The 15,978-nt window shown below is 38.5% G+C and overlaps 1 protein-coding gene across 8 annotated transcripts in view; it reads left to right on the top strand.

Moving 5' to 3' along the window:
- Spag9 (sperm associated antigen 9) overlaps positions 1-15,978 on the top strand; it is a 129,474-nt gene that overhangs the window by 62,058 nt on the left and 51,438 nt on the right. For 4 of the 8 annotated variants that reach the window (XM_085695669.2, XM_085695668.2, XM_048446902.3 and 1 more), the window contains 3 exons: positions 6,175-6,216; positions 11,125-11,332; positions 12,138-12,237. In XM_085695669.2, coding sequence (XP_085551795.1) covers positions 6,175-6,216; positions 11,125-11,332; positions 12,138-12,237 — 350 coding nt within the window. The remainder of the gene's footprint in view (positions 1-6,174; positions 6,217-11,124; positions 11,333-12,137; positions 12,238-15,978) is intronic. The other 4 variants (XM_048446903.3, XM_048446907.3, XM_048446911.3 and 1 more) reach the window with 1 other exon arrangement.

Below are 15,978 nucleotides of genomic sequence, written 5' to 3'. Positions count from 1 at the left end.
ATTACTGGGTCTTGAGGAAGGTTATTTCCTAATTTTCTGAGAAATCGCCACACTGACATCCAAAGGGGTTGTACCAGCTTGCATTCCCACCAGCAAAGCAGAAGTGTTCCCTTTTCCCCACAACCTCTCCAGCATAAGTTGTCATCAGTGTTTTTGATTTTGGTCATTCTTACAGGTGTAAGATGGAATCTCAGAGTTGTTTTGATTTTCATTTCTCTGATAACTAGGGATGTTGAACATTTTCTTAAGTGTCTTTCAGACATTTTAGATTCCTCTTTTGAGAGTTCTCTGTTTAGGTCTGTACTCCATTTTTATTTTTTTATTGGATTATGTGATCTTTTGGTGTCCAATTTCTTGAGTTCTTTGTATGTTTTGGAGATCAGACCTCTGTCTGATGTGGGGTTAGTGAAGATCTTTTCCCATTCTCTAGGCTGTTGTTTTGTCTTGTTGACCGTGTCCTTTGCTTTACAGAAACTTTAGAGTTTCAGGAGGTCCCATTTATTAATTGTTTCCCTCAGTGTCTGTGCTACTGGGGTTATATTTAGGAAGTGGTACCCTGTGCCAATGTGTTCAAGTATACTTCCCACTTTCTCTTCTATAGGGTTCAGTGTGGCTGGCTTTATGTTGAGGTCTTTGATCCATTTGGATTTGAGTTTTGTGCATGGTGATAGATATGGGTCTATTTTCATTTTTCTACATGTTGAAAACCAGTTATGCCAGCACCACTTGTTAAATATGCTTTCTTTTTTCCATTTGATATTTTTTGCTTCTTTGTCAAAAATCAGGTGTTCGAAGGTGTGTGAATTGATATCTGGGTCTTCTATTTGGTTCCATTGGTCCTCCTGTCTGTTCTTATGCCAATACAAGGCTGTTTTGAGTACTGTACCTCTGTAGTAGAGTTTGAAGTCAGGGATTGTGATGCCTCCAGAATATCTTTTATTGCATAGGATTGTTTTGGCTATCCTGGGTTTTTTTGCTTTTCCAAATGAAGTTGAGTACCGTTCTTTCAAGGTCTTTGAAAAATTTTGCTGGGCACCACAACAAATCTTCTTATAGCACCAATCTACCTGGCCCCAAACAGCCTTCTTTGCAAGCCTAGTGGACCATTCTTGCCTATTTTCATCATTTCCCAGTTTGAGTGCATTCAGGTTTTTGAAAGATTATCTACATGCAGCATGGCCTCACCTCCCACTTGGTCTTCTCTGTTCCTTTTAGTCCTCTAAACACTGGAGAGTCAATACTGTGCTTCTGCTAATCTAGTTGGTTCAAGCTCCATATTTATATACTCTGTTCACAAGCTTATCTCCAACCATGACTACTTTGATAAACTCTAGGTTTCTGTATCCAGTTGCATTTCTTCCAGATTTTTCCACATTCAAGTTTTTTCTTGCTTTAGTTACTACCACAAGCATACCCTTCTCAAGTACCACAGTTTATATGAAGCCTTACTCTTGATTCTGTATTCTTCCCTCATCCTCTTCCCCTCATGGGCTGTGCTTGAGTTCTCAATCTTTCCATTTCAGTACCCTCTATACTATTGTGGACACTGGATTGATAATCTCAAATTAAAATTTAGAGACCAGTACAAGGAGGAAAATAGGAGTTTTATATTTTATCGTTAGCCCAAATTTCTTACCATAGTGAATTGATAAAAGTGAGTTGGTGAAAATGAACCAAATGGGCAAAGCTGTTCTTTTTTCAAAATGTGTAATAGAAGTGCTAAGTATGGAAATGAGTGAAAATTTTCAAGTGAGAATTTTTTCTACTCCCTCCCCCCCAGTTCCCAGTGGTTCTGGGGTATCATAAGAACCCAGGGTCTCATTCATATTAACCTAATACCCAAGGCAAGCCTTTTCATCAAACTGAATAACATTTGAAGAAACAAAGGAGGAATTTGTAAACAATAGGCAGTCCCTCCGATGGTAATCATACTCTCAGCACTCTAGTGTAGCACTACTTTATCTTGCCTGCCTTTCTCTGCACAGGTCAGGCCTACAGTCACTAGAGAGGACAGAACAAGCAAAGTTAGATCTTCTGTGTAGCAATGGAGTCAGAACTCCGCAGTGTAAAGGAAAGATATCTTTAAGCAGGGCAGCCTGACTTATTTGTCAATCCCTGAAACATTAACATGGCCAGCGTCAGATGTCTGAGTCTTAGCCAGTGAGGAGACTGAGGGAGGCTCGAATTTGGAAATTTATGGCTGTAGGTTCACGCAGTTTGAGTTGCAGTGCTAATAATAGGAGTACATGTGACTCATAAAAGGAAAAAGCCTGTTTTAGAAAAGTAGAGTGATGGGAGAAGACAAAAGACGGAGGTGGAGATGGCAGGGTAGAAAGAAAAGCAAACTGGAAAGACTAGTTTTATTTGTGCCTAGAATTCAGTAGAAGATTTGACCACAAAAAGAAAAAAGAAAAGAAAAGAAAAGGAAAAGAAAAGAAAGAAAAAGAAAAGTAAGGAAAAGAAAGAAAAAGAAAAATGGATACAAATTCTAGCAGGTGGGCAGGGGAACGGGAATCAATTACATTCTCAACTGCAGTTCTAGTCTTCCTTTAATGGGACACCTTAGTTTTTCCTAGCTTTTGTTGTTATAAACAATGCTGTAGTGAGTAACCACCAAGGTCTGAAAAATGAGCATGAAAAGTGAATAGGATAATATATTTGCTTGTAACTGCCCCTCCCATATGTGTGTATATGTTCCCCAAACAGTTTTCACTTTGAATAGTATTCTGGGATGTTGATTGTTAGCAGTATATATGATTTTTAGAACTGAGAAAAAGCAATTTAAAAATCATTAAAAGGACTGGATTTGTACCTACTTAGGAAAGTTTTGATGAGTCCTTTTACAAAATTATTGTGTGAAATTACTTGTATAGAATCACTGTGAGAGGCTCATGTTGACAGGAGCTGGTATGTAAAGGCAATGGTCAGTGTGTGCTGCGTTCTTCAGGAGATGTGCTTAGCATACAGAGCAGAAAAGTAAACAGAGCCAGCATTCTTGCTTAGAGTTTTTCTGTCGTCCTCTGTGGCTAGTAAAGTTCAGGGATTGTTCCTGTTTTCATGGTCCTCACAAGCTTGAATCTTGATAGTAGCGGCACCTTATTCCTGCTGTCTTATTTTTCTTAGGAAATGTATTATCTTAAATTTAATATTGCAATTTTTTTAAACTTTTGAGATAATTTTATACTATATCAGAAATAAATAAAAATGAAATTTTAGCAGAAAGTGGATTATCCATTGTGATTGCATATTCTTCTTGCTTGTGACAGAACATAAGGAATTTGCCCTATAGTTATAATTTTTTTTTCTTTTGTTTTCTCTTTATTTTTATAGTTAAAATTTTTGTCTGTATTTTTTCCCACACCTATATCCCCATTTGATAGGTTCGGAAAAAACCAATAGCTCATGATGGTGTCAAATCATAAAAGGTAGACTTGGTCTTGTCACCCATTTAAACTTTGGCTTGCAGAAAAGAAGATAGAATTATTTCTTTGTGGCCATTTACTTCCTTTTGTTTTGAAGACAGATCTCACTCTAACCCAGGCTGGTTTAGAACTCACTGTGTGTCCAACCTGGCCTTAAATTTAAAGCAGACCTCCATCTCAGCCTCCTAAGTGTCAGGATTGTAGACATACAACATCAGGCCTGGCTTTTGTTGCACATTTATTGTATTGTATGTTACCAAGATGCTGATATATATTGAGAATTAAAATTAATAAAAACCTAAGTAAACGACAGTATTTGAAAATGATGGTGTTTAAAGCTTATATATGTGTCTTCTATACCATAGACACATAGGTGTTTATTAAATACTCACTGATATTTAAATACTAAAACAAGCTCTCAAAATAAGGGATAAATGAGGGCCTTGCCTCAGCCTCTGAGTAGCTACAATTAAAAGTTTGTATCACCATGCCCAGGACAGACCTTGACTTTTACATGCACATATTGATAGCACATATTTATAGTTTTTAACTTTTTTGTATGTATGAGTGCTATGCCTACTTGTATGTATATCTACTATCTGTGTGCCTGGTGTCTATAGAAGAGGTCATTGGATCCCACAATTCTGGAGTTGTAGACTGTTGTTAACCCTAACCCTAACCTTAACATGGCCTCAGGGAGTTTTGCTTTGCTCTGGTAGCTAGTATTATTTGCTTTTTTCTACAAAGCTTAATTTTTTAATAAAATTTTGCCAACTTTTTTATATTTAGTGTGGATATGTGTGATTTTTTTGTTTATCATTCAGTTTCTAGTGTAAAAATTAAATGTAGAGGCTAGCAATAAATAATGTAAATAATATAACTAAGAATTAAACCTTCCCTTACCAGCTCTTTTATTTTTTGAGACCTGTCCCCATGTTGCCCAGACTGGTATTGAACTCCCAGTGTAACAGAGACTGCCCTTGAACTCTTGATCCTTCCCCCTCTACCTTCTAAATGTTGGGATCATAGATAAAGTATCCCACACCTACCTAAGAATTAAATCAGAGCCTGGTGGTGGTGGTGCACACCTTTAATAGCTGATCTCTGTGAGTTCAAGGCCAGCCTGGTCTACAGAGTGAGTTCCAGGACAGACTCCAAAGGTACAAAGAAACACTGTCTTGGGAAAAAAAAATAGCAAAACAAAAAAAACAAAACAGCAACAGCAAAAAAAAAATAACCAAAACAAAAAAGAGAATGTTTGGAGCTGGAGAATTGGCTCAGCAGTTAAGAATACTGCTTGCTCTTCCAAAGATCCTGACTTCAATTCCCAACAACCACATGGAGACTCACAACCATCTGTAATGAGATCTGGTGGCCTCTTCTGACTTTTTTTGCAGGCATGCATACAGGCAGAACACTGTATACTTAATAAACAAACAAACAAACAAATAAAAGAATTAAATCAGGTGGTAAGGGGGAGTTCGATAAATTTTCAAACCAAGAATATTTAATTAAGGTTCCTTTAGATTGAAGACAGTCTGTTTGCTTTTCTGTTTGTTTTTGTTTTTGCTTTTTGGCTGAGGTAAAATGATCCTTGGTGTTATTTAACAGTTTCAGTAGCATGAGGGAAAAGAAAGGGCATAGTAAACATTGTCAAGGGTGCCATATTGGAATTTTTGCTATGTTGGATGTTGTGACTGGCATAGGTGTTAGGAAGAGTTTCATGGAGTTGTAGTAAAGGCACTATCAACAGCAACACATCAAAAATGTAAGGTAAAAGCAGTGAGATGGCTCAGCAGGTAGTTACCCCTAGCTCTCATGTAAAACACCTGCAATCCCAGCAATGCTACAATGGAGATAACAGATAATTGTTCAGAAACGTGGGGTCCAGTTAGGCTGGAGTATGCAGGGAAGCACTAGAAACATCAGAGATACTGCTTCAACACAGTGAGAGGAAAGAACTAGAAAGATGACCTTTGACCTCTGTACATGTACTGTGGTATATATGTACCATACACCACACAACACAATAATAATAGTAATAATAAAATATAAGGTAAAATATCATGAAACTGGAATGAATCTTAGCAGTAGTGGTTCAGAACCAAAGAAACACTAAACTTTCTCTTTTGTAATTTTTTTTTTCAAGACAGGATTTCTCTCTGTAACCCTGGCTGCCCTGGAACTCGCTCTATAGATATGAGTGCTCTCTAACTCAGTGATTGGCCTGCCTCTGTCTCCCTGTGCTGGAACAAAAGGCTTGTACCACCACTGCCTGACTATAATTTTTGTTTCTTGAGATAAGGTATGAATGTCTTTTACATTAAAAAAAAAAACATTGTGTGTGTGAGCATATGTGCATGTAGGAGTCAGAGGGAAGCTTTCAGGAGCTGATTCTGCCCTACCATGTGCTTCTGAGGATTGAGCTCAGGTTGTCAGTCTTGGCAACAAGCATCTTTTCTTGGAAAGCCATTCCACCCTAGACAAGGACTCGCTATGTTCCGAGGCTGGCCCAGAAATTATTGTAAGCCCAAGTCAGCATTCAGCCTTCAGTCTTCTGCCTTAGCTTTCCAGAACTGGGACTACAGACAAGTGATGCTGTACCTGACTTTCAAAACCCTCATTTTAAAGACAGGAGGTAATAGATGGAGCTATAACCTAAGAAATAGTGTAAACCAAAAATACACATTTGTTAACAACAAGTAAATACATATATCTTTTTTCTTCTTTTATAATCTTTCCCTCTACCCAGGTCAGCCATAGTCCTGAACCTCTGAAGGCTGTAGAGCAGGAGGTGAGAATGGTGAAGAGATTAACTATTGGTTACTTTCTCAAACTGCTATTCTCCAGATATCACATGCTCAATTTGGAAGACTATTGATGTTATTCTCTGAAATACAGAAGAAAATAACTTACAGTGGTTGCCAGGGCTTTACTGTGACTATAACTTGCTCCTCCTTCAGAGTAAGCATTTTGAAATTTAAACCATGTAAGTGTATTCTGTGAAAAATTCAGTTTTTCCATTTATCCAACTCTGGGTAAGAAACTTTCAACACGTTTTTTGCTTAGGGTATACAGGGTATATACATAGCTTGTCTAGCCTTGGAAACAACCCAGGGTGTCATTTTTACCATGGGCTACTTCCCCAGCTTAAGAGTTTTTTCAGCTCTACTCAGGGCCCCATTCAACTTTGTTCCAGGAACAGCCATGATGAGTCTCCTTTTTAAAGGATTTGTTTACTATGTGTATAGTGTTCTGCCTGCACACTGAAAGAGAGCACCAGATCTCATTATGGATGGTTGTGAGCCACTGTGTAGGTGCTGGGAATGAACCTCTGGAAGAATAGCCTCTGAGCCATCTCTCCAGCCCAAGTCACTGAGTCATGTAGGAATCTCATTACACAAAACATTTTTTTCTCCTTTTTAAAAATATATATCCTCTCAGCACCTTGTATGCTGTAGAGTTGTGAACCAAGAGTCTATACCAGTTGCTTTCAAGGCTGAATTTTATTTGGGGAGAGAGTAATATCAGCATAAAATTAGAAGGTGCTGGGTGTTCCAGCTGAGGATTTCATAGGAGTACTTATTTGTTTACGTTCATCTATTTTAAAACTTTAAATCTGAAAAGCAGACAGGCTGGGGAGATAGCTGACGGGTATTTTTAATACCAGTGCTGGGGAGGCATAGGCAGACAAATCCATCCCTTGGGCTCACTGACCAACTAGATTAGCTTATTTGATATATGCCAGACCAATGAGCTACCCTGTCTTAAAAAAAGTTGTGAAGAATGCCTAGGGAAGGCACCTGAAGTTGTTCTCTGAACACATACACAAATATATGCACACATACTTATACAGAGTCCTTCCTCCTCCTCCTGGTGTGTGTGTGTGGTTTCTTTTTTTTTTTGAGACAGGGTCTCTCTATGTAGTCCTGGCTATCCTAGAACTTGCTATGTAGACCATGCAGGACTGCTATTGCCAGTGCTGGGATTAAAGACATGCACTATTACTCCCAGCTTAAGACTTAAATATTTTTATTTTATATGATTTTTCCTGTGTGTATATCTATGCAGTATATGTGTGCCTGGCGCCCATGGAGGCCATGATAAGTGCACTAGATCTGCTGGAGCTAGAGTTAGATGACAGCTATTAGCTGCCAGGTGGGTGCTGGGAATTAGACCTGGGTCCTCTGGGGCACAGCTACGACTCCTAACCACTAGTCATCCTCTAGTTTCTAGACTTTCAGTAGCCGGATAACAAAACCCAGTAGGAAGTGACACAGAGGTAGATTACTTTTATGAGACCAAAAGTAATGACACAATTTTTTTTAACTTCATAGTAAAAAGAACATAACATTTACTTTATTTATGTATGTTTATTTTGGGGATAAGGTCTCATTGTGTAGCCTTTGCTGGCCAGGGATTTGCTATGTAGAACAGGTTGGCCTCTTAATTTTTTGGTTTGTTTTTCCTTTTTGTTTTCTTTTGGTTTTTCGAGACAGGGTTTCTCTGTGTAGCCTTCAACTGTTCTTGGCTGTCCTGGAACTCACTTGGTAGACCACACTGGCCTTGAACTCACAGAGATCCACCTGCTTCTGCCTCCTGAGTGCTAGGACTAAAGGCGTGCGCCACCACCGCTCAGTTTTTTTTGTTTTGTTTTTTTGTTTTGTTTTGTTTTTTGTTTGTTTTTTAGTTTGAGGCAAGGTTTCTATGTAGCTCAAACTGATCTTAAACTCATTATCCTTCTGACTTAGCTTTTTAGTGCTGTGATTAAAAGTATAAGCCACCATCCCAACTCCCAGATTTAAGTGTGTGATTTTATGTGTATTGTTAGGCATGTTCATATTCATATAAAACATCTCAAAACTCCAGGGTTGGACAAGGTAGCTTCTACCTGTAATCCCAGCATTCCATGAGACAGAGGCAGGAGACTCTGCTGCGTCAAGCATATTTTTGACTTCTAGTCAAAGGACTATTTTGCTTTTCATAGGAACTTTGTCATCACTGTCTGGAAGGCCAAGGTTCCTTTGAAAATGCTCCCTCTCAGATTTAAAGCATAGATATCCTTGATGCTCAGGCTGCATCCCTGAGTTCCAGCTAACAGAAGAACGGTCCATACAGTGACGAAAGCCTCCATAGGAACACAGATTATTTTAAACCTCTAACAAGTAAGAACTCAGGCATATGAGAACACAAATATAAGTTAACCAGCTATTTTATTGTTTAATGGAGTATACATCAAAGCAAAGACAAAGAGTTGACGCTGAAATGATGGTGACTCATACTTGTTGCACTGTGAGCATTTGGATCCAGATATGACAGTCAGTTTTCCTGATTCTATTCCTAACAAGCTGATTTGCTTGACTTTGCAGATTTTATCAGATGCTTTTATGATAGGTGCCACCCACCATCCCAAGGAATTCATAATTATTTTATTTGGGGTAGGTAGGAGGAAACCAGCAGAATTTATTTGTTCCTTTTTGTTTTCATTACCATTAGAAGTGAGTCCAGCATTTTTGAGATCCACAGAAGAAAATAATTATCACTTTAAATTGAACTTTAAATAAATAAAGTTCAGCTAACTTTATTACATGTGATTTATATTACACTGGGTCATGTCAAACAGTTTGATAATGTGTGTATAACCTTGAGTTACTAATAAATGTGAATGGGTTTCTCTCTCTTTTTTCAAAACTTTCAAACCAAAAGAGAAATGCATCTAATTATTTACATTTGAATTTGTTTAGAATTTACCTTTTCCTTTATCATAAAAGTAGCATGCACTTATAGTGGCGGTGCACACCTTTAATCCCAGCACTCGGGAGGCAGAGACAGGTGGGTCTCTCTAAGTTTGAGGCCAGCGTGGTTGGTATACAGAGAAAGTTCCAGGACAGGCTCCAAAGCTACAGAGAAATCCTGTCTAGGAAAAAAAAATTTTTTTTGAAAGAATGACAAGGTATCATAATAAGAAAAATTATATGATACTTTTAGTCATTTTACAAAAACTTTGGAGCTGGGTATAGTACTCCACACTGAGAATACCGGCACTCTGGTGGCTGAGTTAGGAGGGCTATTTCAAGTTCAAGACCTGTCTGAGTCTCATAGATTTAGCCCAGCTGCATTATATAGCAAAAGAGTGAAACCATATCTCAAAAAACAACCAAAAACCAAAGCAACAAAGCAAACACATACACCCCAAATGATACAAGTAATAACAAACGTTCAGACTTCACATAGCCCTGTTTTTAACCTTGTTTTTTGTGTTGCTGGGAATTGATTTGAGAACATTATGCATCTTAGGCAAGCACTCTACCACCAAGCTACACCACAGCCCTACATACAGGGGTCTCCCTCTTCCTCTCCTTACCTCTCCACTCTCCCCTTTCTTAAAGACCAGTGTGGCTCAGGCTAGCTTTAAACTTTGTTAACAGTTCTTTTGTCTCAGTCTCCTAAGTGCCTTGATTACAGCCATGAGCTACTATACTTGGATACTACAACACAGTGTTTTGGTATTTCTGGGGTATGTGTGTGTTGGAGGGGGTGGTTTTTTTTTGAGACAGGGTTTCTCCGCTTAACAGTCTTGGCTGTTTTGGCGTCTGCTTTGTAGACCAGGCTGACCTTGAACTCACAGAGATCCACCTTCCTCTGCCTCCTGAATGCTGGTATTAAATAAAGGTGTGCACCTCCACTGCCCAGCCTTACAATGCAGTTTTTAAATGCTGTGTAGTATTTTGTTGTATGGATTTACTAAAAATAGCTTATTCTCTTATTTTGATACTCTTCAAATTATGTGTATAGTGCTAGGGATTAAACCTTTGTCACAAGTGTTAGGCAAGCATTGATATACACACCCTACATATAATTTCAATCTTTTTTTTTCTCCAATTTTCTTTCTATAAAATCTCATGTTTACCTAAAGAAAAAAGCTTTTTCTTTTTTAAAAAAATCAATTATATAGTCAGGTGATGGTGGTGGGGGCACATGCTTTTAATTCCAGCACTCAGGAAGCAGAGGCAGGTGGATCTCTGAGTTCGAGGCCAGCCTGGTCTACAGAGCAAGTTCCAGGACAGCCAGGGATATACAGAGAAACCCTGTCTCAAAAACAACAACAAAAAAGTAAATTGTATTTATTATTGTTGAGTGTATATGATATTGTGTACATTGTGTACAGTATACATGTAGTGGTCAGCAGATAACTTTGGAGCAGTTCTGTCTTTCTATCTTGGCTTGGGTTCCAGAGGTGAAACTCATATCACCAGGCTTATTTACACTTTTAGCACTTAAATCCACTAAACCTGTGATTTTCAACCTTCCTGATGCTGCGACCTTTTATACAGTTTCTAATGTGGTGACCCCAAACCATACAATTATTTTCATTGCTTCTTCATAACTGTAATTTTGCTACTGTTATCTGATATGTAGGCTATCTGATATGTGACCCTTGTGAAAAGGTTGTTTGTTCTCCAAAGGTATCACAACCCATGGTTAGGAACTGCTATATTAAGCCACCTACCTCACTGGCTCTGTAAGATTTATTTAACTATTATCCAGTTATTTATAGATAGTCTACCATCAGTGATTCTTTATGTATGTTTTGTTTTTTTAAATACAACTTTGGGCAGGTTTGTTTCTTAACTCATGTTCAAGGTATTTTAGAATAAATTACTTTCTTTAAAGTTTTCTTCTTCATTATTTTTATTTATAGGATGAACTTTCTGATATTAGTCAAGGTGGATCTAAAGCTACCACTCCAGCTTCAACAGCAAATTCTGATGTGTCAGCAATTCCTCCTGATACTCCCTCAAAGGAAGATAATGAAGGACCTGTAAAAGGCACAGACACACCAAATAAGTCAGAGATAAGCAAACACATAGAAGTACAGGTTGCCCAAGAGACTAGGAATGTATCTACCGGTAAGTGACTCCAAGTTTTTACTAGCAAAATATTCAGTCAGCTCACAAAGTACAAGGATGAGAAAATATATCTCTTACAAGTATTACGTGCTCTAAATATATGAAATAAATAGATCATTTTTTATGTTCAATTGTAAGTTTAAAAGAAGTAATGGTTATAAAATTTTCGAGAGAAAAATGTTAGTGACTAAGAAGAGAGCTTAAAGTCCTCCACCTTTAATATTGTTACTCTGCCTTAAATGGGTTTGTGTGCTTATGATAGAGCCTCACTGTGTTGTAACTTTGAACTGAGTGGTTCTCATGCCTTAGCTTCTGAATATCTGGGACTGCAGGCATGTGCAAATCATGCCAATACCACAACCCTCTTTATTTATTGTTTGTTCGTTTGTTTTACTTTTTTGAGATAGTATTATGTAGCCTAGGCTAGCCTCAAGCTCACTGTGTGACCAGGCATGACCTTCATTCAAGTCCTGTACCTTCTGCCTCTACTTCCAATATGCTGAGATTACAGGCATGAACCACTATTGTGGGCAGTTGGCATCCCCTTTAAATAGGAATGATATCAGTCCCTGTGATATGTGTCCCAGAACTACAGATGAAAGCACTAGCTTTGGTTACTTACTGGTTCTGGAGATTAACTGTAATCTCAATATGTGACATTATATAACTTCATGTTTCCTAGAACACAGCCTTGAGAGTTTTCAAAAATGTTTATTCAAGTAGTTGTATTTAAAACCATAAAGGCGAGAGAGTTTTCATAAATAAATAGAATATGTGCACTTATTTCATTATATTCTACCCGTAGATTCTGCTGAAAATGAAGAGAAATCAGAAGTTCAAGCAATCATTGAATCCACTCCTGAATTGGATATGGACAAAGACCTCAGTGGATATAAAGGTTCAAGGTACTAAACACTCATTTGATGAGTGTCTGTCTTTTTTCTCATTCTGACTAGCATTCTGATCTTGTTCATGTTGTGCTAAAGAAATACTGGTACTGTAAAATTCAGTTTCTGCCCTTGAAATTGCATATTGTTTGTATTTTAAATTTTGGGGGAAATTCATCTGGCAGCATTAGGAATGAGGACATAAGGGAGGATGGTATTTTTATCTATGTTACTGCAACAATAGGTGCAATACTAATTCATGTATAAGGAATAGAGAGTTATTTTCTCATAATTCTCAAGCTAAGAAGTCCAAGATTAAGGCCCTGCTGATTCAGTTGCCCAGTGTGGGCTGCTCTTTGTTTCCAAGGTGATACCTTCTTCCTGAATCCCTTGGAGGAGAGGACACAATTTCCTTTGGTAGAAGGCAGAAGAACAGACTAGCTTAATGTTGTATGGAAAGTATCTCTTCCAAGGGACCTTACCTCAGTCTCACAAGGGAGAGAGCTCTTTTTAAAAAATATTTATTTAGTCATTCATTATGCATACAGTGTTCTGCCTGCACATATGCCTGCAGGCCAGAAGAGGACACCAGATCTCATTATCTGATGGTTGTGAACCACCATGTGGTTGCTGGGAATTGAACTCAGGACCTCTGGAAGAGCAGCCAGTGCTCTTAAACCTCTGATCCATCTCTCCAGCTCCCAAGGGAGGAGCTCTTATGGCCTAATCACTCTCATAGCTCCCTTAATAACATGGTGTCACCTGGTTCTATAGGAGATATAGTTACACAATAGCAGATGAAGGAGGAAAGAGCCAGGAAGTAATTCCTATAGCGTAAGGAAACAAAGTAGAGGAAGTAAAAATTTGATCAAACTTTGGTTGTTTTTTTTTTCTCACAAATGAGGAAGAAGAAAATATATTCTGTTTAGAACTGCAATGATTTCATTACTAGGGAATGTAGTATCAATCTATGTGGGAAGGCTGTTTAATCGTAACAGGAGAATGGTCAGATATTGTTATAATCAAAGTTTTCCAAAATATATTGATTAGAACTGAGCTTTGAGTTTCCTAAACAGATTTTCCTTTAATGAATAATGGCCATTGTCTTAGTTAGGGTTCATTTTGCTGTGAAGAGACACCATGATCACAACCACTCTTATAAAAAGGAAAACATTTATTGTGGGCTACAGTTTTAGAGATTTTGACCATAATCGTCATGGAAACTTGCGGGCAGACATGGTGCAGGAGCTGGAGCTGGAGTTGAAAGAGTTCTACATCTTGTCGGCAACAGGAAGTGAGCTGTCTCACTGGGCATGGTTTGAGCGTATATGAGACTCAAAGTCTGCCTTCACAGTGAAGCATTTCTTCTAACAAGACCACACCTCCTCCAACAAGGCCATACCTCCTATTAGTGCCACACCCCTTGGGGGCCATTTTCTTTCAGACCACAACAGCCATAAGCATGCATCATGTATTAATCCCTACTAAGCATAAGCATTGAGTACTATGAAGTAATGGTTAAATGCATGGACTTCAGGATAAGAATAACCCTAGAAAGGAAAGACTTATGTAGGCTCAAATCTTGCTTCTCTATTCTTTTCTATTACAACAGGACTAGAAATGACACTTAGGACCATCCATCTTTTCATTCTATTAATTTTATTGTATCTTAATTTTAGTTAAATTAGAATTTGTTATTGATATTAGTATGACTGTACAATTATTACATCTTAGCCATAAAATAAACTTTCTTTTGATGCTTTATGTTTTTCTGGGATTGGTGAAATGTTGAGTTGTTAAATTTATTTTCTTTTTATAGTGTTCCATGGACTTTTCACTAACATTGATAGGCAGTGCAGTTCCTAAGTGTAAGATCCTCAGTGTGCCCAGACCTCAAATCCAGATGTTTTCACAACTCTGTCCCTCTGCTTTCTAGTTCCTTTCTCATGTAAAGCATGCTGTTTACCTACTCCTACTGTTTCAGGCATTCTCTACAGAGAAACAGGACACCGAGGCTCTTTGTTATGTGCTAGTACAGGCTCTGCAGGAGTTCTCAAAAGCAGAGACTTGTGTGTAATAAGTTTGAGTCTTTTGTGATGGAGGAGGGTTATCTGTATGTAGTGAGGGGCTGTGGAGCTGTGGGCAGGCCTGCTTTTTGTCCCGCCCGGCTCCCGCAGCCCCTCACTACACTTTTGTGCATTTTTTTGGCTTCTTTATCCACTATACAGCTATACATGGTGACCTATTACCCGACTGTTATTTTTAATTACCAGGCAGAGATACTAAAAATCACTGAAATGCAAAGGAAGGGGTGGGTGGGGCTTGCCTGAAAGACCTGGCAAAGTACCACATACACTCAGGGACACTGACTGGCTCACATTGATTATTACTTTTTCTCTCTTTGGCACTTGGAGGCCTATCATGCTGCCATATGCCCACAATACCTGGGAATATCTTCATCTTTATTTACTGTATCCCATGTCATCTGCTTCTTGATATATGCCTTTATTTCTACAGAGTTTATTTCTTACCAGCTTTCTGGAACTTTAAAGGGTCCATGAGCCGTAATTTTTGAGGACTGAAATTAAATGTGACAAATATCATATGTAGACCTGCTTCATAATTTGGTAATTTGGCTAAATACACAAGTGCAGAATAGAAAACACTTTGCTTGGAAATTGTGAAGGTACTGCTTCCTTATCTCAGAGTTCTGTTTGGTTGAGTTGGTTTTATGACAGAGTCTTTCAATATAACCCTGACTGGCTTTGCACTGATGATTCTCCTACCTTAGTCTCTTAAATTCTGGTATTACAGACACATGCTGCCGAGTTCAGTTTCACTTGACATTTTTTTCTTCTGTCGAGTGCTGAGGATTGAGCCTAGGCCCTGATACGTGCTAGGTCAGGTACTCTATCACTGAACTCATCCTCATACCCCTTTTAAAGCTTTTTAATTGTTCTTTTTAAACACAGATTTTCATTCTTTATGTTTTACTTTTTGAGGCAGGGTCTCAGTTGACCAGGGAGTCCCTGAACTCCTCATCTTCTTCTACCTCCTAAGTACTGGAATTTTACCACACTCAGCTTTCTCTTCCTTTTTAATTTCTTGAGATAGGGCTTCTCTGTGTAACCTTGGCTGTCCTGGAGCTCACTCTGTAGACTAGGTTGGCTTCGAACTCACAGAGATCCATCTGCCTCTACCTCCCAAGTGCTATGATTATAGGTGTGTGTCACCACTGACCAGCTGCTTTCTCTTCTTTTTAAAAACTTTATGAACCTGTATTTGGTTGTAGGGGGTCGTGTTGCAAGGAGAGGGGGGCCCCTTTGTTCATCCCCACCACCCGGCTAGCTTACACCCGAAATAACCACACGGAAACTGTATTAATTAAAACACTGCTTGGCCATTATCTCTAGCCTCCTATTGGCTAACTCTCACATCTTGATCTTAACCCATTTCTATTAATCTGTATTCACCAAAAGGTCATAACCGGGAAAGATTCAGCATGTCTGACTTGGCAGCTCCATGGTGGCTCTTTCCTGACTCTGCTTCCTTCCTCCCAGAATTCAGTTCTGTCTTCTGCACCTACCTAAGTTCTGCCCTATCAGGCGAAGCAGTTTCTTTATTGATAACCAATGAAAGCAACACATAAACAGAAGGACCTCCTACACGAGGGTCGTCCTTTGTATTTTCTTCTTTGAAGTAAGTCTTTTCACCTGAAAATTCATCTCTCAGTTTCAATAGTTCTCTATTTTTTTTTTA

This window comes from Myodes glareolus, chromosome 9 (genome assembly GCF_982192425.1).
Source record: "Myodes glareolus chromosome 9, mMyoGla1.1, whole genome shotgun sequence".
NCBI classification, from domain to species: domain Eukaryota; kingdom Metazoa; phylum Chordata; class Mammalia; order Rodentia; family Cricetidae; genus Myodes; species Myodes glareolus.
This window is presented reverse-complemented; position numbering and strand designations above follow the sequence as displayed.